Source organism: Rhinolophus sinicus, linkage group LG05 (genome assembly GCF_036562045.2).
Source record: "Rhinolophus sinicus isolate RSC01 linkage group LG05, ASM3656204v1, whole genome shotgun sequence".
NCBI classification, from domain to species: domain Eukaryota; kingdom Metazoa; phylum Chordata; class Mammalia; order Chiroptera; family Rhinolophidae; genus Rhinolophus; species Rhinolophus sinicus.
Window position 1 is genome coordinate 139403652 of NC_133755.1, and position 26399 is coordinate 139430050.

At 34.2% G+C, this 26399-nt stretch overlaps 1 protein-coding gene across 2 annotated transcripts in view; it reads left to right on the forward strand.

Annotated features, from left to right (window-relative positions):
• CDC40 (cell division cycle 40) overlaps positions 1–26063 on the forward strand; it is a 41858-nt gene extending 15795 nt beyond the window's left edge. For both annotated transcript variants that reach the window (XM_019735041.2, XM_019735042.2), the window contains exons 4-15: positions 5106–5189; positions 6060–6199; positions 7286–7382; positions 8696–8835; positions 9658–9732; positions 11729–11774; positions 13852–13953; positions 14952–15067; positions 15326–15459; positions 22596–22672; positions 24138–24282; positions 25246–26063. In XM_019735041.2, coding sequence (XP_019590600.1) covers positions 5106–5189; positions 6060–6199; positions 7286–7382; positions 8696–8835; positions 9658–9732; positions 11729–11774; positions 13852–13953; positions 14952–15067; positions 15326–15459; positions 22596–22672; positions 24138–24282; positions 25246–25423 — 1334 coding nt within the window. In that variant the 3' untranslated portion in view covers positions 25424–26063. The remainder of the gene's footprint in view (positions 1–5105; positions 5190–6059; positions 6200–7285; positions 7383–8695; positions 8836–9657; positions 9733–11728; positions 11775–13851; positions 13954–14951; positions 15068–15325; positions 15460–22595; positions 22673–24137; positions 24283–25245) is intronic.
• Positions 26064–26399: the final 336 nt, after the last annotated feature.

The window sequence follows — 26399 nt, forward strand, 5'->3', positions numbered from 1 at the left end:
TCCTATAATCTTTTCTTTTCCTATAATCTATATAAATTGACAGACACACTGATCATCTGCTTTAAAGAGTTTTTTTGGTAGGGGTGGATGAGCAAAGTAAATGAGAATGTTTTTAATGCCTGTGGTAGTAGTCATCGTCTTTATGAATTAATCACTTGTGCTGATGTTTCTTTCCCAAAAGAATAATTGAAAAAGAAAACTGAATTATTTTTACAATAGATTTAATAATCATTTTAGACATCAGCAATATTGTCTCTTTTTAAATTTTTTTTGCAGTTAGAATTCTAATACCTCCTTCTTTTATTTCTTATGGTAGAATTTTTTTAAAGTTCTAAACAAATTTTTCTGTCCTATTAACCATTAACTTCCATTAACCATTAACCATTAGACAAAAAAAGTTAAGACAATATTATGTTTTCACTGATGCTTTTTAGTAACAGTTATTTTCATTAAAAAGTAATATAAACAAATTTTAAACATTTAGGAAAGAGAAGAAAAAGTTTACCTACAATCCCACTAAACTAAAATGTCTACTCTCAGCATTGTGGTCTTTATCCCTCCAAGTCTTCTTTCCTATTCATGTTTGTATTACAGAGCTTAATCTTTCTAAATTGAAAATTTTGCATCTCACTTTTTTATTCAATATTTTATCATAAGCGTTTTTCAGTATAGTCTCAAAGCTTAACAGTTTTGAAAGCTATGTAATATCTATTGATTGGTTGTATCATAATTTATATTATTCTCATGTTGGAAGGCTACTCTTGTAATGTTTAGTGAGCAATGCAAACAGACTTACTGTAAAAATTACTTTAGAGGTTTAATTATTTATCACAATATATTCTTAGAAACTAGTTATAAAACGATTGTCATTTATTAGATAATTATTTCACCTCTGCAAGGTTATCATTGTGTGCAAAACATCACAACTAAGACTACACCTCTAAAATCACCTAAAAGACTTCACTGAAATAAAAAGGTTGTAAGTGCATTGAACCCATTAATTGTATAAGGGATCCCATGTAAATATATATGGAGCACATTAAAATCAGTCAACTTTATTGCATCATGAATTTATTATATTTTAGCTTACAATAAAACAGATTTAAAGACTTTGCTTGTTTTCTTAGACTTTAGAAGGGCCTTAAGCAATAATTTAGATAGCTTAAATCTCCTTTAAAACAAAAGGGGGAAAAAGTCCGATTAAGCTTATGCTGGTACCTACTTTCCTTCTTAAATTATCCTACAGAAAAGAATAAGCATTTAAAATTATTCAGTTGGTTTTAGACCTGGGTTCAGAAATGGACTTCTTTTGTTTTTTTAATAACTTGTGTTTTTTGCCTCTCCCATTAGGAGGGTGGATGGGTTAGAATACAGGTTGAAAGTATTTTGTGAATTAAAGACAAAAAAATGAGTGCCGGGCTATGCTATATTAGGCAACCTGGAATAGAGGGAGTGGCCAGTTGCAAAACTAAGAAAATTGTGGTCTGTCTCCCTTATAATAATCTTAGAACTGAGAGCAATTTGTTTGAACTTAAATTAATAAACTAGTTAATCAACTTCAGTTTTAGCAGTCTCTCTTTTTTTCACCCCCAAGTATTAAGCAAGTATAGCTTGTTAATTTAAAAGTTTTATAATTTTCTCATAGAAAGTTCTTGTCTAACTTCAGAAAGTGATTCCGTTCAGATAATGAGAAAGAGTTTTCTTTCACTCAGGTACATGGAATGTCAGGCTATGAGAACTCTGTGTTACCTTCCCTCATTTGCAAAGTACCAGGGAGCAAACCTTCAGTCTTACACTGGTGTTATCTACGAGACATAAAGGAGATGGCACATGAATTCAGTTTACCTAAGTCTCATATTTATCACTATAACTCTGCTGGGATATAGAACAAATATTAATCCTACTATCCCTCCCTCCCCATTTTTAAATAGTTGTAGCAATGTTATAATCAAAGTATATTATTTCTGGAAGTTTCTATTGTATACTACATTTAGTGTATCACAGAACCCACCTGTAGACTCCTTATCGGTGAAGATGGTCTCAGTCTCATTTGTTGTATCGTCCCATTTTACTTACACAGTTTTGCTCTTAGCGCCCATTTATGGTATTTCTCTTGACTTCTCAGTCTTTCAGTGGTTTGTGTGAATCCTTTTGTCCTGTTTTCCTCCCTTTTTCTCTGAGATTCCTGGCCTGCTTGCTCCCTTGCTGGTCTTATTTGGGGCTTCTCAATGAGATTTCCTCTCTTTGTTCTCCTTTCACCCAGAATTTTCTCTACACCAGTCTATGGAATAGAATTTAAAGTAAATACTTTTAGTTTCACTATAGTTCCTAGTAACTAAGTTACTTCAATATTAGAAACTCTTTATTAACCTTTTTAAATGATTTTAGTACTCTGAATGAAGATATCATAATTTATGTAAAAGTTCCTTGTATCATTTAGATTTCAAGTTGGTTCCAGTTTTCACTGTTAAAAATGTGATGATGTATATATTAAACTGCAGTAAAATGCTTTTTGTAATGTGCTGAATATCTGTGCATAAAACTTTGAGTGCTTTTCATTATTTTCTTAAGATGAATTCCCAGAAGTAGGTCTAAGAATATAAAATTTTTTAATCTTTTGTTATGTGTTGTGAAATTGCTTTCCAAAAGAATTCTCCCAACTTCTACTGTCACCACTATGTATGAAAGTCTTATTTCTCCTTACCTAAGACCCATGATTGTTTTTTCCTTTATTTCATAAACAAAATATTATTTATCTTTGTTTTTCCTTTATTTCATAAACAAAATATTATTTATCTTTGTTTAAATTTTATTCTTTTGGATTACTAGTGAGGTTGAAGGTTTTTCAACCTATATAAAGGCATACCTCATTTATTGCGCTTCACTTTATTGCGCTTCATAAATGTTGCATTTTTTACAAATTAAAGGCAAGACCCTCCATCAGCAAAAAGATTACAACTCACTTTATTTCGGTGGTCCGGAACCAAACCTATACTATCTTCAAGGTATGCCTGTATTTGTGACCATTCTTTTGCAAATTGTTTATAATCTCTTCCGATTCACCTATTTGGATATTAGTATTAATAATCTTAAGGATAAAAAAAATAAAATTGATAGCCATTTCAAATAAGACTACAAATGAAGAAAGTAAACATTAACTCCATTAACAAGATAAAATGGAAAATAGGTTCAGAAAGATGAATGAGAATATTTCAGAACTGAAATACAGGTATATCCATTTATTTGAGACTTAGGATAGTAGAAAACGGATTGGACTGAAGTTTTGTAATGTTAGAGTCATATCTTATTCTGTCACTGGCGGACTTCTAGTAAGACGTAGAGCTAAATATTTTAACTTCTCTTATTCATAAAAGGAAATAATATTATGCCCTAATTACCTAGGATGGGAGGCAGTGGTGGTAATGGTGATAGTACCAGTAAAGATTTTACCACAGAGGATGTGGAAAGGAGATGAGAAAAAGTTCCTCTCAGAAACAAGACTGTGGCCAGAGAGTTTGGGGATTGGTGCTTATACAGTTAACAGGAAGGGCCAGGGATCTCCCTTCCCTCTCTGCCTCCTACTCCATCCCTCCAAACATGTGATGTAGTGTCATTTATATAGACATAAATCTCCTTCAAGATAGAATTATATTCTAGATACATTATGGTTGAGATGGGGATTTTTAATTATGGTATGTTGTCTGAATTTTATATGAGCCTTATATAGTCTCATTTTTTAAAAATATCATTTACAGAACACTGTTCTGTACATCAAAAAGATGAAAGATAAAATGACTCATGGGGTTTGAACCTATGATTTCAGAGATTCTATTCCAAAGATGTTGTTCTGCTGTCAGCCTCTCTTCTCTGGCTAAGAACATGTTTTAAATATTGAAAAATACTATATGCAAATGAGTTAGTAGCCAGGTTGTTGGTTCTAAGCATATCATGAGGGTGAGTTGGGCACTTACATCCTTAGCTTGTTTCAAAATTATGTTTGATGACAAACTGTTTTCTGTTTCCCCAAAGCAGTTCCTTTTAATCTTTAGCTGGAAAATTAAAATGTTAATAGCATCCACTAAGATGTGCCCTTAAAACAGAAAACAGGCCCATACTTTTATGTATTCCGTGGTTGTTCACGTGAGTTGTAGACCATACACTGATTAACGGTCTAGTTCTTTTTGTGAATACGCTAGATTATTATTCAAACTGATTTTACCAAGCATTTATCGTGTTAGCACCCCCACTTGAGAAAAAACTGATTTAATACAGATTTTCCTTAAGTTTCCATAGACCACTAGAGACCACGTTTACATGTAACTACATACGCTAGTTGAAGGAGTATATTTATATGCTAGTAGATATCCCTACTTACTTTTATTACCATGGCAATATAAATAATGATTTATAAAGTAGAAATATATTATTTCAAAACTGGAAGGGCAGACTGTCTTTACTGGGAATGGGATTTTCAAAATAACAGCTAGATTTTATGTGATTCTTCTTATTTTTTAATTAATTACCGTGTTTCCCCGAAAATAAGACCTAGCTGGACCATCAGCTATAATGAGTTTTTTGGAGCAAAAATTAATATAAGACCCGGTTTTATATTATATATATACTAAAATAAGACCGGGTCTTATATTAATTTTTGCTCCAAAAGACTCATTAGAGCTGACGGTCCAGCTAAGTCTTATTTTGGGGGAAACACAGTAGGAGTTTATATAATTTGATAAACTAAGCCATGTATTATTTGTCACTAAAAAGAAAGAGTTTCTGAACTTCTGAATGTATGGTATACGTATATTTTTAAGCTCTTACAAAGTTTAAGACAGCCATGTGATAGCTTGGCCAGAGAGGCTTTTAGTACTATAATGTCAGTATGCTAAAGTCATTAGCATACTTCTTATTCTGCTAAGTCATTCATGGTGTAGCCTGAGATTTGCGTTAATTGTGCTAAAGAGAAATATAGCTCAGGAAAGAAGGATTTGTCCTAAGTTAGGGACTATTTTCAACACCTTGGGATGAAAGGAGTATGTATAGAATTAAAATGAATTGTAAATGGGAAAAAATGGAGTCAGTAATTTGTGCTTCTTTCCTTTCAGGTTATGCATTGGACCCTTCATTAGATACTCATCAAATGGCTACTAAGTATATAGGTTCTGTAGAAGAAGCTGAAAAAAATCAAGGTAATTTATTTGAAATGGCATATATACCTATAATTACTATCTTGAAAAGTGACTTTAGACAATAGGAAAAAACTAATATTCTATTTAGCCTTGATTTTTTTTTTTAAGTTGAGACAACAGTGATTCTTTGTTTATTTATTTGTTTTTATAAAAGTTTATTTGAGCCCACACTGACAACAGGCCAGGAAGCAAGATCTCAAATGCTCCCAATAGTGATACAGTTTAGAACAATATAGTTTAGAACTATTAGTTTTACAGCTTGCTTTTGCCACTTATTAGGTTTACAACCTTGTAGGGAAGACAATTGTACTTATTTGGGGGAATTGTTACAAGTATTTGGCACAGTGCCAACCCTGTAGAAATCATTAAGTAAATTATTAATGTGTAGCTATTTTTAGCAATTTATTTCTCAACACGAATGTAAAGCTACATTTTAACAGCAGAAAAATGTCATTCATGTCTGTGGAGATTGTCTTCCAAGGTTTGCTTGGAAGGCTGAGTTTTTGAATATGTTTCAAAATACATGTTTGTGTTCATACTCATTTTGTGTTTATTATTATTAGGCAAAGTCTTATATCTAAATGCTATCTTGTCACAAAGCTCATTGGCCTATTGGGTCTTTTCTTTACATGTATTAGAATTTGCAAAATATAATAGTGGTGGAACACTTTGTCTAGAAGGTTGAATCCCTTTTTGTATAACATGAGTTGTATCTGGCATAGGCATACAGATTTTATTTTGTATTTTTAAGTAAATCTTTAGTCACATGAGCAATCACCTTTTTAACCATATAAAGTAAAATTATAGATATGCTGCTATTTCATTAGATAAAGATCCGTGTCTGAGATGTCTTTTTTTTTTTAAATATAGGTTTAACTGTGTTTGAAACTGGTCAAAAGAAAATAGAAAAGAGGAAAAAGTTCAAAGAAAATGATGCATCTAATATTGATGGTTTCTTGGGACCTTGGGCAAAATATGTGGATGAAAAAGATGTGGCCAAACCTTCAGAAGTAAGCTTTGATGTCTTTCATTGTCAGTTCAGATATATGCTATATCTTTATGAAGGATATCTATATTAATAAACTTTAGATTTCCTTAGAGAACCAAATGACTCATCAAAATTTCTCTGCCTTGATTAATTGAGAAAATAGTTTCTTTGTTTTCCTTTGGAATATTTTTACTTGTATTTATTTTCTTCCATACTTTCTCATTACAGTTCAATATTGAACAGTTTTTCATAAAAGGCTGCCATGGTAGCTGCTCTTCCGATATCAGATGTTCAGTTAGTACCTAAAGAATCAGCTTTACTATGATTGTAGAAATGATATAGGTTTTATTTATTTATTAATTTATTTAAAATTTTTAAAGTAATATATCTATATTGTGTGTTGTTTTTTTAATTAACCTATGAAATTTATAAAGTAAGACTACAGACCCCTACCCTGATCCTCCCCACCTCCTAATCCCACTGTTTCATGAGCCAGTCACTGTTCCAGATCTTCGGGATACAGTAATGGACTAGATCAAGAGAATTCTATCCTCATGAAGCTTATATTCTAGCTGTATCTTACATCCATATATCTCAATAATATATATGCTATTTATTTATTTTAGACATCATCTGTTGACTTATTCATTATTACAAAGATTTGCTACTATCCCACCTCCCTTCCACTGCTCCTCCTATAAAAGTTGTTCACAAATCTATTGTCATTGCTTATATCCTTCTGACTGTGTAAAAGCTATTTACTGAAGAACAACATTGTGTGCTGAAACTCAGTTTCCTTCTGGTACTAGATTTTCTAATTGCTTTGTCCTTTCACTTGTGTAATTAGCATAATATGTTAAATATATTTCTCCATGTTTCAAAGGATGGGTTTTGTATAAAAGGAGTTTAAAAGTATTAACTAGTACCCATTATGTGTTTATTATTATTTTGTAATCAGTTGAAGCATTGAGAACGTTATCCTGGGAGACGTACTTGAAGCTATTGCTTCACCAAAAAGTGGACCTCATTTATAAAGTGTTTATAACCAACTTGGCTGTGATGGGGTTCTAGAGCATGCATTTCAAAGTTCACGCCTTACTTTCCTTAGGAGGAACAAAAAGAATTAGATGAAATCACAGCAAAGAGGCAGAAAAAAGGCAAACAGGAAGAAGAGAAACCTGGGGAGGAAAAGACAATCTTACATGGTAATATATTTTTTATGATTCTTCATTTTTACGATAAACTTAAAGATATTTACTCTGTTCTCTGTTCATATAATATTGATTGCCCTTATTAATCAGCTGCTACAATTAATTGTATTAAGAATCGTATTGGACAATTTACATCTCTAAGAAATTACAACAAACTCTTCTATGTTCTAATAAGGGAGAAAAATTAGCATGATTAGTAATAGCCACAGATAATTTTTTTGGTGTTGATGAGTTTTTAAAAATGATAAAAAAGAAATCTGAATGTTCGACATGCTATTTCCTAAGACAGAGTTGACCCTTTTTGGTGTGTCAATACTACCCAAGTCATTTTAACCTTTTTTTTTAACCCAAATCAAATATTCTCCAGTTTTCCTTACAGTTACTGGATTATACTTTAAAAGAATAAACTTTGTTTTCCATGTGAATAAATTGGACATTAAGACTCATGTTTATTTTGATTTATGGAAGGAAATGCATATATACCAAAATAAATTATAAATATTCTAGAATGCACGTGGTTCATTAATAATTAGTTATGTTTAGGAAGTTATGTAGTGATTATCTGAAACTACAAAGAATAATTCAGTACTGATAGTATTGATTATTCTAATGTTATATCACATATCAAATATTTAGGTTTGATGAAGCTCTACTTGGTTTCTCAAGCTCCAGTTCTATCTCCAAGGAGTCCATTTAGTACTGTGGTGTTTGCAGCCATAATAACAATAAACAGCCAACATTTATTTAGTACTCTGTGCCAGGCATGCTACTAAATGCTTTATTTACACTATGTCATTTAGTTCCCACAAGTGACTTGATTGTAAAATCAGTGGGAAGGAGAATGGAAAAGGAGCCCAGAAGGGCATAAAAGAGGAAAGCAGGGAAAAAGAATAGCTGATGTTTTTTGTTTTATTTTAACTTCCTTCTTATGCTGTTTTGCTTCTGATTCTTTACCTGTGACTTACAAGGCCCAAGTATTTCTTTTTCTTCCCTCACTGTAATTATACTACAGTAAAGTCTTATAATCAGTAAAATCTGTAACTGGGTAAAAGAAGTATAGATCTTATCCAGAGGTCTAATATTCTCTGGGTATTTAGGAATTCAAAAACACTACCTCTGATTGTAACAATAGCAATGATTTCAGGCAACTAAATTTTAGCCAGTCTTGATCTTAGCATCAGAGTGTTATTTCCTAAATCTTAACGTGGAATAATACCTCTATGAACAAATGTTTGTTGTCATTTTAACGCTATAGGTTTCATGACTATGGCTTGTATTCATTGCTTTCCTTTGCCTTCTTGTTTCAGTTAAAGAAATGTATGACTATCAAGGCAGGTCCTATCTTCACATACCTCAGGATGTTGGTGTTAACCTGAGGTCAACTGTGCCACCTGAGAAGTGTTATCTTCCCAAAAAGCAAATCCATGTGTGGTCCGGACACACAAAGGTAAGCAAGCCCATGGTTTTTGTTTGTTGTGATGTAGAATAATGTAGCTAACATAAAGTTTCAGCTATTGATGTGCAACATTTACTATTTCAGGTAAAGGTGTAGGGAAGTCAGGATAGAGCAGAGAAGGTGAACTGAAGATAAACCTGAGATAGGCTTTGGAGGTACCCACACCTATTAGTCACAAGTGATGACCTGGTCTTCAAGGTCCCCTGGATTGGCAATGTCATAAGAATTTAGGATTTGGTGTCCTATCCCCTTATGGTAGCCCTGGCCTTTCCCTCTAAGTTCCTGCCACAACCTGCTTCCTTGTGGGCACCAAGTCAGTGAGTAATGTGCTTGTACTGGCACCAGAGCTTCAGTAATTTTGCCTTAGCCCTTGAGGTTATAACTCTTCAAAGATTAGATATTCCCTGGTTTATAAACTATGATAGTATTTAAAGTAATGCAGAGACAAGATATTGAGAACGTTTGATGTTAATAATCATTGTCATCTGCACTAGTCCAACTGACAGTGTCTAGCTCTTAGCAAAGAACAAAGGGACTGAGTGAAAGAAGGGAGAGGAATGGGGCGTTCGCAGCCTGATTGACTAAGGATTCCCTTGGGTGAGGAAGTCAATATTAAAGGTTAAAAAATCTTCAGAAGCTAAGTGTCAGTAGGGCTGCTCTTGGAATACTAATGAAGATCATTCTGAGGCATGATTTTTGGAATGAGGAAAAATAGTAAATTAGGTTGCTTAAAAATATACTGTCCTTTCCTTATGTTTAATTTTAGCTGGTTTTAGAGTGCTTCTGATTGATAACTGTAATACCTTTTTATAGGGCGTCAGTGCAGTCAGATTGTTTCCCCTCTCTGGCCATTTATTGCTGTCTTGTTCCATGGACTGTAAAATTAAGGTGAGTGTGCAGTAATAGAGTCAGAGTGCTACAAAGCTAGTGCTTTGGTTAAGTCTGTTTGGTTAATTATAAATAAATTTGGGTTTGTTAGGTAATTAGAGGCTAATTGTTTTCTCTTAGGCCCTGTGAATGCAACAATTTAGGAACTGCTTCCAAACCAGTTGTTTCAAATATGGCTCTATGGTCCAGTTGGCGAGGCTCTTTAGTGAGCTTAGATAACTGATTAGAATGTAATCAATCACTTTGGCTTTAGATACGTAAATGTTTACTCATTAACAATGAATTTTTGAGGCTTTTGTATATGTAAATTTCATTCATTTCTCAGAACCTTATGAGGTAGAGAGGACACATAGAGGTACGACTTTTAGAGGGTAGATAATGTAATTCATCCTTTTCCTTATAAATGCTAGTAGACACCAAGTGGCAGGAATGCTCCCAGACTCTTCTCCCATGTTTTATAATCTCAGGAAGCTTCACCTCTAGGTGATGTTCAGCTGTAGAGTATGTGGTAGGAAAATTTCAGTTGCCAATGCACGTCAACTTAAATACGGGGAAAGCCTTTTAAAAAACCTTAAATCTGAAATAATAGTTCTTTTCTGTTTTGTGTTTCATATCTCTTGATCATTATGATGGTCAATAAATAGCAACCCTATAGTGTTCTTGGGGCTTGGAAAGTTGAATCGTTAAGATTTTATCCTTTGTAAATTAATTCATGGATATTAACAATATATAAAGACCTCTTTTTTCTTTTTTTATGAGAACAGTCATTTAGGCATTTGTACTTAGTACTAGCTTAAGATGACAGGCCAACAGTTTGGAGTAAAAGTCCTTATTTCCTTTAACTTTTACTTTATACATACTATGTTAATTGAGATTAAGGTCTCTTTGACCAATTAAAAAAAGCATAGAATTCAGTTTAGTTCACTTCTATAAACATTTGTCAGGTATCTGTTATGTTCAAGGGGCTGAGAATAAAAAAATTATTAAGGCACTGTCCCTTAATTAGCATTTTCATTATGATGTGAATGATGGTTATGGAGGCAGGTGTTCTGGTTTCAAAGAGGAAGTATACCTCACTAGGAAGGTAACTGGGTAAAGGGGCTTAGAGAGTAGCGTATGTCTGAGAAGAGTGAGTACATTAATTAGCATGGTGTGTGCTGAAACTACAAGTTTTACGGTGGCTGGAGTCTAACATCTGAGACACAAAAGAACTACTACAATCACAGGAAAAGGACCAGCACCCAGAAGTCCGTGCCTGGTGTGCTGTGGGAACTGAGATGATCTCGTTGATGCGGGGTGGCCAGGAAATGCTTTCTATTTTAGAGGACTAGCAACACTGTTGAGGATTAGATGTGAGGCTGGCAAGAATAAAGGTAGTTTTAAAGCTGTCGTCTTAATTCACTTTAGATAGGATGAGAATAATGAGCCTGTTACATGTAGTCTAGATCCTCATTTTCATAATACAGCTTCTATAATACTTGTTACTTTAGAAAAGTTAAAAAAAAAAACACAAAAAACTTGCAGTACCAAAATGTTATAACCATGGCATTTTTAATAGTATTTAATTCTTTTAAAAGTAGTTCACAGTATTCTTTAAGTAGAAACTTTTATCATAGAAAATGTGTTAAATACAGAAAAGAACAAGAAGAAAATAAAAATCACCTGTATTAGCTCTAAGTCCTAGTGATATTTTGATGTATCTTTCAGTATCAGGTTTCAAAGTTTAGCTTTAAAGTGTGTGTGTGTGTATGTGTGTGTGTGTGTGTGTGTGTGTGTGTGTGTGTCCGTGTGTGTATCCATCCGTCCATGAGCCCAAATAGTGCAACACAGACTAGCAGTGCCAAGCAGTATATTTAATGACGTGTAATGCCTTTGCTTAAATCCCCTGTACACAGGTATGCATACACATAGCTTATGACTGTTGGTACTGATTGAAAGTTGTCATTTTATCAAAGTCTTATATTAAATTTAATATTTCTATGTGTTTTTTCCCTAGCTATGGGAGGTTTATGGAGACAGGCGCTGTCTGCGAACATTTATTGGTAATATTTCTTTTTTCCCTGACTGTAAATCTGTTTGGAAAGACTTTTTAAACTTTTTAACATCATTGACCATAATTTTACTACACTAATATGAAATAAAGTCTCATTGGCTTTAGTCACAGATAAAAAAAGAGAACGGGGAAGAGAGAGCAGCAGAAGCAAAGGTAGAAGTTGTATGAGAAAGCATGCTGCTTTGCGGGAACCACATATATTCCAGAACTGCCAGTGTGAGGGATATGGTGAGAGGTGAAAGTAAGAAAAGCAATAGAAGGGGGATCAGAGTATGGAGGCCCTTATGTGCCATTAATAAAGGACTTTAGACTCTATCCTGACGATGCTGGGAAGTAACCATTAAACAGCTCTTGCAGAAAAGCAACATGATCAGATTTGAAGTTTACAAAGATCACAGCTACAGTGTGGTGGGTGTTTGATGGGGCAGGCCTGGAGGCAGAGGAATGAATTACCAGGTTACTCCATTGGCCTGGGTTAGAGATGGTGAGAGCCTGAACTAAGGCCACAGAGATAGAGGGGAAGGATTAATCAAGAGTTAAAATCAGTGGGTCTTGGTAACTGGATGAGAGTGATAAGGGTGAGGAGGAATCTAGGGTGACTTCCAGGTGGCTGCATGAATGGTGGTGTCATTCACCAAGAGAGGGAACAGAAGAGGATGGTGAGGTTTCAGACTCGTTGAATTTGAGCTGCCTTTCGGATATTGAGATGAAAATGTCCAGTAAGCAATTAGGTAGCCAGATATTAAGCTTCAAAGAGAGGCTGGGAATTGGCAACTAAAGCATAGGAAAGGAAGAGATTGATAGAACTCCTTGAAGGAAAGAAGAGCACCAGAAAGGACTGCTTTGGGCTAATCTAGCCTTTTTCATAGAGAATAGTTTATTGTCTTCGTCAGATTTCATGTGAAAGCTAGTTACATTTCCAAATTTAACTGTACTGTGTTGAAACACTATTTGTGTGAATCTTTGTGCCTCTGTTTTTAGATCAAAGTGGGAGTCTGTTCTGTAGTGTTTTATGATTTTAGGACCTCAGTGCACAAATAAATACTGCCCAAGATGCTGGAGCAGCCTAAGGAAAGACTTATGGGAAGGCTCTCAGCAGCACATAGGGAAACAACATGTCTGCTGCAGATGTAGTGGATTTGGTCCCCATTTGTCTCCTCTGCAGTGGCAGACAGTTTTTCAGTGGAAAACTGAAAATTTCCTCCTGAAGAAGATGATAGCAACTCTGACTAGGACTCCTGCTATAGAATAAGGGCCTAATTGCCACGGCACATAGTGCCTGCCTAGAGTCGATGGGTGGTGCTGGCTCAGGGCGGCTGTATACGGTTCACCATTTGTGCCCTGCATGTTTCACACAATTAATTGTACTTTGGCAGTCTTGGTCATGGTGGAGTGAAAAACAGGAAAGTTTCTGCTTTTATTTAGCCACGTTTTATTTGTCTCTGTACTTTTCAAAAGAGTTGATTGGCAGGATTGATTTCAGACTTGCACCTTAAAGTTAATTTGTCAAAATGCCATCTTGAAACAAAATAGAAGTTAATATTTGTTTTCAGAAAGGCTTTGTCTCTGAGATTCTGTGTAATTTGGTAATGTGATCACACAAATAACACAACTAATGAACAGTTTTCATGAATGTTAGGTGTAGGTCACTGTTTTTACTTCAAGCTTGTGAGTAATCTGAGAGAACCTCCAAAATGTCACCAGTCGTTTCTCTTTCATTGGCCTATTGTTTCTTTAAATTCTTAGCTCTTTGGTCATCAGTTATACATATTAAGAGATTGCCATAACAGACTTGAAAATAAAAAAGTTAGATCTTTTCTCTTGGTTCTTACCTAAATGTCATGCATCAGAATTACCTGAGGAGCTTTTTGCAGGAGGAGCAGGGTGGAAACCACCTAGATTCCCACACCCACGCATAACCTATTCTGAGTCAGTAAATTCAGGGGATTGGGTTCCAGTGATTTGGACTCACGGTGTGGCTTGAAAAACACTTGTTTAATGCTGTTTTCCTTATGGTGTTTGTGTTTTACAAGAAGATACTCCATTTCCATTGTCTCTGCCTTTAGGTCACAGTAAAGCTGTTAGGGACATCTGCTTTAATACTGCAGGAACGCAGTTCCTCAGCGCAGCCTATGACAGGTATCTTAAGCTGTGGGACACTGAGACAGGTAAGAGCTCACTTATACTTAATACATATGTATCTTACACATTTGCATTTTTAAATGAAACGTGCAAAAGGGTACCTTCTCTAACTGCTAATTCTCGTATGCTTGACTATTAGCCTATATCACAAAATGTTTGTAGAGTTGAAACTCAGCTATATGAATAGCTCTTTGACTGTGAAACTTTGTTTCCACTAAATGCAATTGATAAAGCAGACATATTGATAGATAAGGAAATTTGAAATCTTCTAGACTGTTTAATTGATCTTTTTGTACCCCTAAGTCACCTAGCACATTGCACTGCACATAATAGAAGCACAATACATGTCTGATGAACAGAATTAAATTTAATTGCCCAAACTGATTAAAATGTAGGTCTAAACTTCCAAGGTCCAGTTGGTTTTATATATTTACAGACATATATTGCATCAGTATGTTTTGGCTAGTATAATTTTATGTAATTAGAAAACCATCTTTCATCTTGCTGAGTTTTTAGAGTAATGATTATAACTAATATTTATTGAACACTTACTGTTTACCAGGCATTATGCTAAGTGCTTATATGCAGTATCTTATTCAATCCTTAAAATATCCCTATGAGATAAGTACTGTTATTGTTATAGATGAGGAAACTGAGGCTTAAAGTGATAAGTGTTGTAGGGTTACACAGCTAGTAAATGGCCCAGTGGTTCATACCAAGGTCTCTAATGCCAAAGCCCTTTCTCATAAATTCTTTAGCAGTCGGTCCTCAGCTCTGGCTGCACGTCATAATCAACTGGAGAGTTGTATCTATTCTGCAATTGATTTTACAGATTTACTTTTGAAAAAATTTTTAATCATAAAATCCCCATGAAAAGGAACAATGTGGTTTACAATAAAGAGCAAGCAATAGGCTGCCTTTCCTCATAATTTATTAAGCTGATTATCTCTAGATCTTAATCCCTGAGTTGTCTTTAAGTGGTCAGATTTATTTTGCCTAGTTTAACTTGGGTCTTTGGTTTTAGGACAGTGTATATCAAGATTTACAAACCGAAAAGTACCCTATTGTGTCAAATTTAATCCTGATGAAGATAAGCAAAACCTCTTTGTGGCTGGGATGTCTGATAAAAAGATTGTGCAAGTAAGTAAGTCTTTTCACAATATTTTTAAAGATTCATGAACTTTGTGTTGTATCAGGGAATGGAATAAGAAATATCAGCTTGTGTAATGTTTGCTACTTTTAGGGACTGCTGCTGTTCTATTCTCGGTAGAAAACAATAAATTCATAAAAAGATGATGTTGGAAATCTTTTCCTCTCTCTACTTTCCATAATTATAATCTTTGTTTTCATAAATCTGCTCCACTTCTGTCTTTACCTCTTCTCTTGTTTGATATACAGTGGGATATTCGAAGTGGAGAAATTGTGCAAGAATATGATCGGCATTTGGGAGCTGTCAACACCATTGTTTTTGTTGATGAGAACAGGAGGTTTGTGAGCACATCTGATGACAAGAGCCTGAGAGTTTGGGAATGGTGAGTTTCTATCAGTAGAATATCTGATTTATATAAAGCAAGCAATTTAAAAGTTTGTGGCCAATGACAAAGCCCAATAACATGCAGCCATTTGAATATTTTCACAACTGTGATTTTGCCCATCAAATAACGATTGGAGTATCCAGAATATGGAAATAAAAATTTAAACATGCTATTTTTCTTAGTCTTTGGATAATCTATCTAAAGGATACCATGTTTCCCCGAAAATAAGACCTAACCGGAAAATAAGCTCTAGCATGATTTTTCAGGATGCCATCACCTGAACATAAGCCTTAATGCGTCTTTTGGAGCAAAAATTAATATAAGACCCAGTCTTATTTTCGGGGAAACACAGTATGTATTTTGAGTCGTTTTTCTGGGGAAAAGTTTGTATAGTGCAATCTTACATTCTTTATTAGGTATCTTATTCATCTTTGCAAAATGACCAACGTAGGGGCCACGAATGTATGACTATATTGGTTACACTAGAGTTTGAGCATAAGATCCTGGCCTCAGAACCAACCCAAAGAAAATACTGAAAAATCTCTTAATTTTTTCAGTGTCTACATTTTGACTCCTCAATATTGAAAATTACCCCATTTCATCACGCTTGTGCCCTGTCACTTATAGTGCATATGAGAGAAAACAAATGTTTTTTTACTTGTAGAACACAATCAGAATATACTGGTTAATTTTGCTTTCCTAAAGAAAAAGAAAACTACTTTTATAAAGTCAAGAAATATTAAAAGCTAATTTCACTTAGCGTCATAGATGATGTTTTATAATTTATTTCCAAAGAAATGCATAATTTGTTAAAATGAATGTTTGAATGGAACCCAGCTTGTCTTGATAGTCAGTTATGAAGCACAGTTCAGTTGTGATTACAGCCTTGCAGGGAGTAGAAAATATGTCTTCCCACCCCCAGAATTTGTTCTGCTTCAAGAAGTAGGAAGCCTTGAACTACAGCCAGTAGTTTCCTCCCGAAACTGAATTCCTCTGTGGAGCTGGGCAAGTCCCTAACCATTGTCAGGGCAATTTGGGTAATTGAAAATTTAATTTAACTGCATTTTTCTCCACACTCACCACCAGAACACCCCTCCAAATTACCCCCAATAAAGGAAGAGTTGACTATATATTATATGTAGTCTTCACATCATCCTTAAGGTCCATGAGTTGAGCCTACCTTATAACTAAGATCTGAGTCCCCTTAGACCAATTTGCACAATACTCTGGAGAATAAACATGCATATACTTGTTTAGTTGATATACTTTAGCAATTTGATTATACTTGAACTTTTAGACGTTGCTATCTTTAAATGGTATTTTAGCTCCATTTTAAAATATGGAGTGGTATTCAAGAAATTGGTAAATATTTCAGTGACATACCAGTTACAGGGCTTTAAGAACACATGTATGTATTCTAAATTAGAGCATTGGCCAGCAGCGTATTTTGATTAAATTAAGGGGTGATGTTAGCAGGGTCATTTTTCCTTTTCAGAGCTAAGAAATACTCCTAAGAGTCAACACTGTGTCCTTATAAATGATGGCATTCTTTACATTTCAGTTGAGTCCTCACTTGGTGTTGGAATCTTCCTAACCAATCCTCACATGACAATGGGTGCCTCTTCTCTCTCGTCCCACACAACCCTTTGCTTCCCATTGCTTTTTAGCACTTGCTTATTTGTTCCTTTTCCCTGACAAGGTCTTAACCATGAGAAAAAGACCTGCGTCTACTCTTCATCTGTCCCCAGCACCAGCACGCCTGGCACATAGTAGGCACTCAATATCTAAGGAAATCATTATCATTAGAATTATTAATGATGTTACATTTATTGAGCCCTTACTATGTGCCAGGCACAGTAGGCATTTTGGATCAGATCAAAATGATTCCAGACTTTGAGTACTTTTTTTTTTCAGGATTATTACTGTATAATTGACAAACAAAAGCATAATATGTTTAAAATGTATAACATGATTTGATATACATATACACATTTTGAAAGGATTCCCACTAAGTTCATTAACACATCCCTCACCTCACATATTTACCTTTTTTTTTTTTTTTTTTTTTTTTTTGGTGAGAGCACTTAGGTTCTACTCTCAGAAAATTTCATACAGTACAGTATGAACCAATCAACCATAATCACCATGTTATACATTAGATCCTCAGGCCTTATTTATCTTACAACTAAATGTTTGTACCCTTTTACTAGCCTTAGTTTTTCCCCTATCCTCCCAGCCCCTGGCAGCCACCATTCTATTTTCTGCTTCTATGAATTTGTCTTTTTTTTTGTAGTAATAGCATTATTTATCTTTCTCTGTCTAGCTTATTTCACTTAGCCTAATGCTCTCCAGGTTCATCCATGTTGTCACAAATGGCAAGATTTCCTGTTTTAAAGGCTGGATAATGTTCCATTGTATATATAAATACACTTTATCCATTCATCCATCAACAGATAACTTATAGTTTTCAATGTACAGATTTTTCATCTCCTTGGTTTAATTTATTCTTAGATATTTTATTGTTTTTATGCTTTTGTAAATGGGATTGTTTTCTTAATTTTTCTTTCCAGTGGTTCACTGTTAGTGTATAGAAATGCAAATGATTTTTGTATATTGATTTTGCATCCTGCAACTTTAATGAATTTATTTATTAATTCTAACAGTTCTATGGCAGACCCTTTAGGATTTTCTATATATAACATGTCATCTGCAAACAGAGACAATTTTATCTCATCCTTTTTGATTTAGATGCCTTTTATTTCTTTTTTCTTGCCTACTGTTCTGGCTAAGACTTCCAATACTATGTTGAATAAAAGTGGTAAAAGTGGATAACATTGTCTGTTTCCCGATCTGAGAGGAAAAACTTTCATCTTTTCACTACTGAGTGTGATGTTAGCTGTGGGCTTGTCACGTATGGGTATGTTTCCTCTATACCTAGTTTGTTGAGACTTTTTATCATGAAAGGATGTTGAATTTTGTCCATTATTTTTTCTCCATTTATTCACATGATCATATGATTTTTATCCTTCATTTTGTTATTGTGGTGTATCACATATATTGATTTGCATATATTCAAAGGTGTCCTTGCATGCCAGAGGAAAATCCCACTTGGTCAGAGTATATAATACTATTAATGTACTGTTGAATTTGGTTAGCTAATATTTTGTTGAATGTTTTGCATCTGTGGTCATCAGGGATGTTGGCTTGTAATGCTGGCCTCTTAAAAATGACTTTGGAAGTATTCCTTCGTCTTCTGTTTTTTGGAAGAGTTTAAGGATTGATACTAATTTTATGAATGTTTGGTGTAATTCACTAGTGAAGCCATCTAGTCCTGTACTTTTTTTTGTTGAAAAGTTTATCAGTTTGACCGTCTCCTTCGTCATTACTGATCTGCTCAGATAATCTGTTTCTCATGATTCAGTCTTGGTAGGTTGTATATTTCTACGTATTTTCCTTTTCTTATAGGTTACTTAATGTGTTGGCATATAAATTGTTCATAGTATTCCTGTGATCCTTAGTGTTTCTATATTATCAGTTGTAATGTCTCTTTCATTTCTGATTTTATTTATTCAAGTCGTTTGTCCTTTTTTGTTAGTCTAGCCAGATTTTTGTCCATTTTGTTTATCTTTTTTTTAAAAAGGTCTTAGTTTTATTGATCTTTTCTATTATCTTTTTAGTCTGTTTCATTTATTTGCTCTCTGATCTTTCCTTCCTTCCTTCTGCTAACTTTAGGCTATTTGTCTTCCTTTTCTAGTTCCTTGAAGTGTAAAGTTAGGTTGTTTATTTGAGATCTTCCCTTCTAATGTAGGTGTTTATCACTATAAGCTTCCCTCTTTGAATTGCTTTTGCTGCATCCCATAGTTTTGGTATGTTGTGTTTCTGTTTTCATTTGTCTCAAAATTTTTTTATTTGCCTTTTGATTTCTTCTTTGACCCATTTCTTGTTCAGTAGCATGTTGTTTAACCTCCACATATTTGTGAATTTTCCTGTTTTCTTCTCGTAATTGGTTTCTAGTGTCATACCATTGTGGTCAGAAATGATGCTTGATATGAGTTCAACTTCTTAAATTTACTTATTCTTATTTTGTGACCTAATATATGACCTGTCCTGGAGAATGCCCTTGTATATTTGAGAGTAATGTGTCTTGTGCTGCTGTTGGGTGGAATGTTGTATATATATGAGAGTTAGGTCCATCTGGTCTAACATGTCATTTAAGTCCAATGTTCCCTTATTGATTTTCTTACTGATTTTCTGATCTATCCATTGTTGAAAGTGGGGTCTTGAAGTCCCTTACTATTATTGTATTGCTATTTATTTCTCCCTTCAGATCTATTAATATTTGCATTATATATTTAGATGCTTTGATGTTGGGTACATAAATATTTACAACTGTTACATCCTTTTGATGAATTGACCCATTTATCATTATATAATGACCTTCTTTGTCTCTTATTACAGTTTTTGGGTAAAGTTTCTCTTGTTTGATATAAGTATAGTCATTCCTGCTTTCTTTTGGTTTCCATTTACATGAAGTATCTTTGACCCTTCACTTTCAATCTATGTGAGTCCTTAAAACTGAAGTGAGTCTCTCGTAGGCAGCATAGAGTTGGTTCTTGTTTTATATCCATTCAGCCACTCTATGTCTTTTGGAGAATTTAGTCCATTTACATTTAAAGTAATTATTGATGGGTATGGACTTAAGATTTTGTTAATTGTTTTCTGGTTGTTTTATAGTTCCTTTGTTTCTTCCTCTTTTTGTGACTTGATGATTTTCTGTAGTTGTATGCTTTGATTCCTGTCTCTTTATCTTTTGTGTTTCTATTATAGGTTTTTGCTTTGTGGACACCACGACGCTTACATTAACCATCCAGAACTTGAGTTCTTAATCGTGTGGATGGTTAATTAGATGAATGAAGGGTCTGGTGGGGAGAGAAGATAACTTGTATCTCGATTGATTAATTAGTCAGTAAGCAATAAATGTGAGGATCAGTCTTGCTATCAAGACAAGTAGGAAGCAAAACTACCTGAGGATCCCTGGAACTGTCTTCACCACATACAGCCATCCCTGAGATCAATTACTAGTGATACTGGCACCTTGGTTGGGAGAGAAGGGGAGTCTCTGACCACCTCAAAGTGAAAACTGACTCCAACAGTAGGAAAATTATCACTGAGACCTTCAGACAAGTGTTATTTGTCAAACTTTTATACACTAGATCTGCTTAGAGTAGCACAATGATACAACAAAACAAACCAAAGGAAACTTGGTTTTCTGAATGCTATCCAAACTAAGACCGTGTTTCCCCGAAAATAAGACCTAGCCAGAGCATCAGGTCTTATATTAATTTTTGCTCCAAAAGACGCATTAGATCTCATGGTCCGGCTAGGTCTTACTTTCAGGAAAACACGGGATTACTAAGTAGTTTTAAAGGCGAATAAGAGATTATAATTAGATATTGAGCAGCCTGTAGTATTCTAATTGACTGAATTCATAAGATGTCATTAACATGTTTTCTCCCAATAGTATTTATTTTGTTAAAGTATTTTTAAAAGAAAATTTTACAGAGGTTGATACTATTTATCTTTTAGCTTTAAATTTTCACAGATTTTTATTAGAGTACTTTCAGTGATTGCATTTCCAGACTGAAGATTATTTGTAAGATATAAGTTACAAATTCAGCTTATTATACTGAATTACAGTTTCTGTTATAATTAGAAAATAGTGTTGTTTATTAAATAAAACTGTCTAGTAGACATTTTTACTAATAATAATTAAGTTCACAAAGTATTCAGATTCATCTCTTGTTCTAGAGCTCATTGTACCAAGAGTTCTTGAAATAAGGGATCTGTTTAAATTTTTTTTACTTTCATTGATATGAAACTGGATTATGGGTAATTTACTTTAGAAAATGCACTTTTAATAACACACTTATGAAAATGCACTTAGCCACTAATAATAAGTATGAGGAGGGACAAACAGTTGAACCTTTTTCAGATTGAGGCTCTTTTCAATACAATTGGGTCATTCCGAATGTCAGGTTTTTTTACCTTAGATGTGTAAATGGTTGGAGATTTGATCAACGATACTGTTCCCCAGGTTAAACCTAAAATGTTTTCCTCTTACGAAGACCCTGGTAGAGTTTTTTTCTAATCATTTTCTTCTTCTGGATGGATAGATAAATGAATAGAGAAAATCCTTACTTAAAGGCAAGTTATTATTGTTGGTATTATATTTTCCATTTAATCAAAGTCTTGGAACTTGAACCATAGTTTGAAATGGAAATTGCTGCTTTATATTCTGAGATAACATCAGATTACATTTCCTACACGCACTCTGTAAAAAACATTTTTTGGTGTATCATGAAAAGCAACAAGACAAATCCTTCAAAATTACTAAAGACTTTTTTATCATAGAGAACATTAAAAATGAAAAGGCACTTTGAACTTTTGATGATTCTAGATTTAGGCAACTAGGTTTTAGATTTTTGTTTTATCCTGTGTATCATAAGAGAATTTTTTTAATGCTTTTTCTCTTGCACCTACACATTTGTTGGAGTATTTTACCTGTAACTTTTGAAAATAGAAGCTGTCCAGATACCAAGCACTTAATCTCCCTTACCTTTCCTGAAATCTCATCATTTCTGGAGGGGCTCGACCTGCTTGCAGATCCCTATTGAGCTTTGCTTACCCTTCAGTAACATTGCTGAAGGCGCCTTAGCACCCTCACCTGCTTGCAGGGAAAGTTAAAGCTGACTGGCAGGTAGAATAAGAATGTTTCCCTGTAGGCTTTCTTCAGACATCTTGCTTCTGCCTACCATAGTACATTTTTAGATGAGCTCATTATTAAGGGACATTTAGTAACAGATTTTTTTAAACATAAAGACCAAAGTTTAAATCAAATAGAGTTAAAAAAAGTAAATCATTAACACTGTTATAATTATCACAAAATCATTTGTGAACTAAAAGATTTATATTAAGCAATAGAATGTCATTTTGTGATTTTCCTTCCCCCAGGAAGTTTCATGAAAGGTTTATTAACTATATCATTTCAAGAGTATCTCTTTTGTTTCAGAGACAATTCTTCTAAAGGTACTTTTTAAAGTTACTTATTCTGATATGTTATTTTTAATTTTTAGGGATATCCCTGTGGATTTCAAGTATATAGCAGAACCCAGTATGCACTCAATGCCTGCAGTGACTTTGTCTCCAAATGGTGAGTTAGTAGACAGAATGTGTTTTTAAATTACTTTCTAAGACATGGTGTGATTTCTGTTCAAAAGAAACTTGGCCATTCCCTCCAAGGAGAAGTCTGTCACAGTGCCATACTTGTATAAGGAAATCTTTTCACTATTAGAAATAATCATTGGTTTTCATAGGTGAATCCTCACCCAGTCTCTTGTTTTTTAAAAAAAAAAAATAATAATAATAATAATTTGCAATTAATGTTGACTGAGCGTCTAAGGATTTCCATCTGAGAAAGTTTTTAAAAATAATTCTCCTTCCAACAGAATCCTGTTCAACACCTCATGTAGTGGTTTATTGTGAGCTCTTTTTCTTTCAGGGTACATAAAATTTTGGTCTGTTTCCCCATAATGAGAACACCTTAGCAATTCACTATAAAAGATTTTCTCAGGCAAACATACGAAAGATAAGTCTAATACTGTTTTCTGTTCAGTAACGCATTGCCTTTCAAGTACAGGTAATTTGTACTGCTGGGGTACTGACAGCACACTAATATAATTGGAGCTCTGCATGAGAGAATTAAAGTGGAGAATTTCACGTTTGGGTACCCCTGCCGTCCAAGCCACTGTTAGTACACATGCTACTAGGAGTGCAGGGCAAGGAAGGGAGGGGAAGAAGTCGTTTGCTCTTCCATCAGGCTATCTGCCATAGGCAAGTCGGTGATCTTGTCAGATGCCCTAGGATTTTTGAGAGGAGCAACCCAACTGGGTCTATTTTGATTATCACCATGTTGCATACTTTGTCACAGCATCTACATTTCGTATACTGTATTTTTAAACCATTCATTACAAATATTGTGCCCATCTTGAACGAGGCCATTCACCCACTCAGACTTGTTAGTATCATTCCCTTAGCTAATGTCTACAGGTATATAGGACACAAGAAGACACTGCAGTTTAGTTTAGGCTCAAAGGATTTTGGTGAATTCTGGGTGGATAAAACCAATGTGGCCTTTCAACAACAGTTAGTGAAATTTTTTTAATCATATTTTTTTTGTATAGTTTTAGTTAATAATCCTAGGTTTTCTTAACCTAAAGTTGATCTTTCCTTTTTCCATAATTAACATAGATAACTCTTTTCTCCCTATTCTATTGTCTATAATACTACATATTAATTTCATTTCATAAAATTTTAGTTTAGTTCTATTAACATTAAACTCAGAATTTCTGTATATCCTTATATTTAAACAAAATGTTTTTATATGAAAAGTGCTCAATGATAAAATAATAGATTTTGCTCATGTAATTTTACATATGTATAAATACCTTTTCCCAGCAACAAATTTGTAATACTTTATAGGTGGTATGGTAAATTTACTTTCCTACTCTTACAAAGTAGTTGGGAACAAAATATATTAATGATGGAATGTATTTAAAATGAAAAGTCTTTTTAAAATGTTGTCTTTTTCTAAAATACCTCCTTTATTGAATTTACAGGGAAATGGCTAGCATGCCAATCAATGGACAACCAAATCTTAATTTTTGGAGCACAGAACAGATTTAGATTAAATAAGAAAAAAATTTTTAAGGGCCATATGGTTGCAGGCTATGCTTGTCAGGTGGACTTTTCACCAGACATGAGGTAAGTTTAAATTTTCTCATGTACTCTCATATTTAAATATGATGATGTAAACTACTATTGTACAAATAGTAACACTTTACATATCACTTTCACATATGTAATTACGTGAGAACTACCCAGATTGTCAAAATGCCAAATAAAAGGGCAATAAAAAGTTATGAAAACTACCTTTGACATTTTTTAAGTTCTTTAGTACATCTCCTTATATTACTTAGTCCTGTGCCCTTTCACCACATACAAATCCCTGTCTCCATAGGCAATGCCTTATTTTCTCTCTGCTTTTTTAAGCAAGGCTTAGAGGAGTATAACCACTATATTGCTGTAATTGAATGAGCCCCAGAAGAATTAATTCTGTATTGCATTGTTGAAGTTAACAAGTTCACTATAGCCTTTCTGTGCTGAAATCTCAAACCCAGCTTCTGAATATTTCTAGGTCACACTAGATTTGTGAAATCTAGAGTCTAATAGCGAAACTCTGCATCTATTCCCCCTATTCTTTGCTAAACTATATAGGTATAAGTAATTCAGAAATCCCTGTAACCTTGTATGTTTGGTCTGGTAATTGGGCCCTAGACTCCTTCTTCTGAGTCGTTTTAGACGCATTCAAAAGATATTGGAGCCAAAAAGTAATTAGGAAGGTGGTAGAGTCTAATATAGTAGAAAGGGTCTAAATGTGTTTGCTGGCTCTGTATGAAATTGGTTCCCCTGCACTGTTTCTGACTGTCTAGAGAGCGATTGTGATGTGGCCCCTAGGTCTCCCAGGCTTCCAAGTTAAAAATAATTTTTCACTCTTAGATTGGTGCTCAATGGGGATAGTTTTTGGTAGAAGTTTAAATTACAGACTGCTTCATGCTCTACTTTGTTCTTCTGAGTGTTATATATTCACACTGATTTTTCTCTGTTCTTCCTCTGCTTCCTCAGTGTAAAGTGTATGAATAATTTGAATTTTTCTTCCCATTTTAGCTATGTGATTTCAGGAGATGGAAATGGAAAATTAAACATCTGGGACTGGAAGACCACAAAACTCTACAGTCGGTTTAAAGCTCATGAAAAAGTGTGTATAGGAGCCGTGTGGCATCCTCATGAAACATCTAAAGTCATAACATGTGGTTGGGATGGTCTCATTAAATTGTGGGATTAATGAGATTAATCCTTAAACTAGGATCGTTTTGATCCACTATCATATTTAACTATTTAATTATTAAATGTGTTGGATGGCAACTTGATTTACAGATTATCATTTCCTTACATGGCCTTACAAAGTTGACACCTTGTTTTGAAAAAAAAAAAAAAAGCTGTAAGTTTGGCTCATATGATTTCATTGGCAACTTTATTTTGTTCTTTATAGATATTATTTATACAGAGAATGACCATCGACTTCCTATTAGACAAGTAGTTACTATTGGCAGGCAGTTTGGGCTTACCCCCATGACATACTAAAAGGATCCCTCTGGAGTCGAGAGAATCCCTAGTGGATTTGGGGGTTCTAAAGGAGGTAATATAATTAAAGACAAATAACTCAGAAAGGTACCATGTACTTAGACCTCTTCAACAAAAAGAGAGGTAAGGAACAGGGATGATATAATTTAATGTGACTCTGAAAGAAGGGTAACACCACCCATAATTACTGCTTTCATTATTTCCAGTGGGTCAAGTTCTAATCTATTGGATTCAGGAGTTCCACTATTTTTTATGACACATGTTGTGTATTTTTAGTTGTAAGCCAGCAATCTTTGACTGTAGCATTCCACTAATTATTAAACAATGTAAAATACAAATCAGTCCAGAGTTCTTTCCTTGACTTTGTTCCTGATCAGTATAGTCAGGACTATTTGTAATCAGAGAATTATGTTATTTTTGAAGATGGAACTCAAGAGAACTCATGACTTTGCGTATTATTTGTATTTACTGTCGGTAAGGACCTGACTACATTTTCAGAAATCAGGGTCTCTTAGGTCATTGCTTCACAAATGTTACTACTGAAATACTCCTCATAGGAGATAGGGTATGAGGGCATAGTTCAAAATATTAACTTGCAATTTCTTTGAAGTTGTATGTTTTATAATTCTGATTTGGCTTGTGAATGTATTTGACAGAATTTACTAGAAACTTAAACT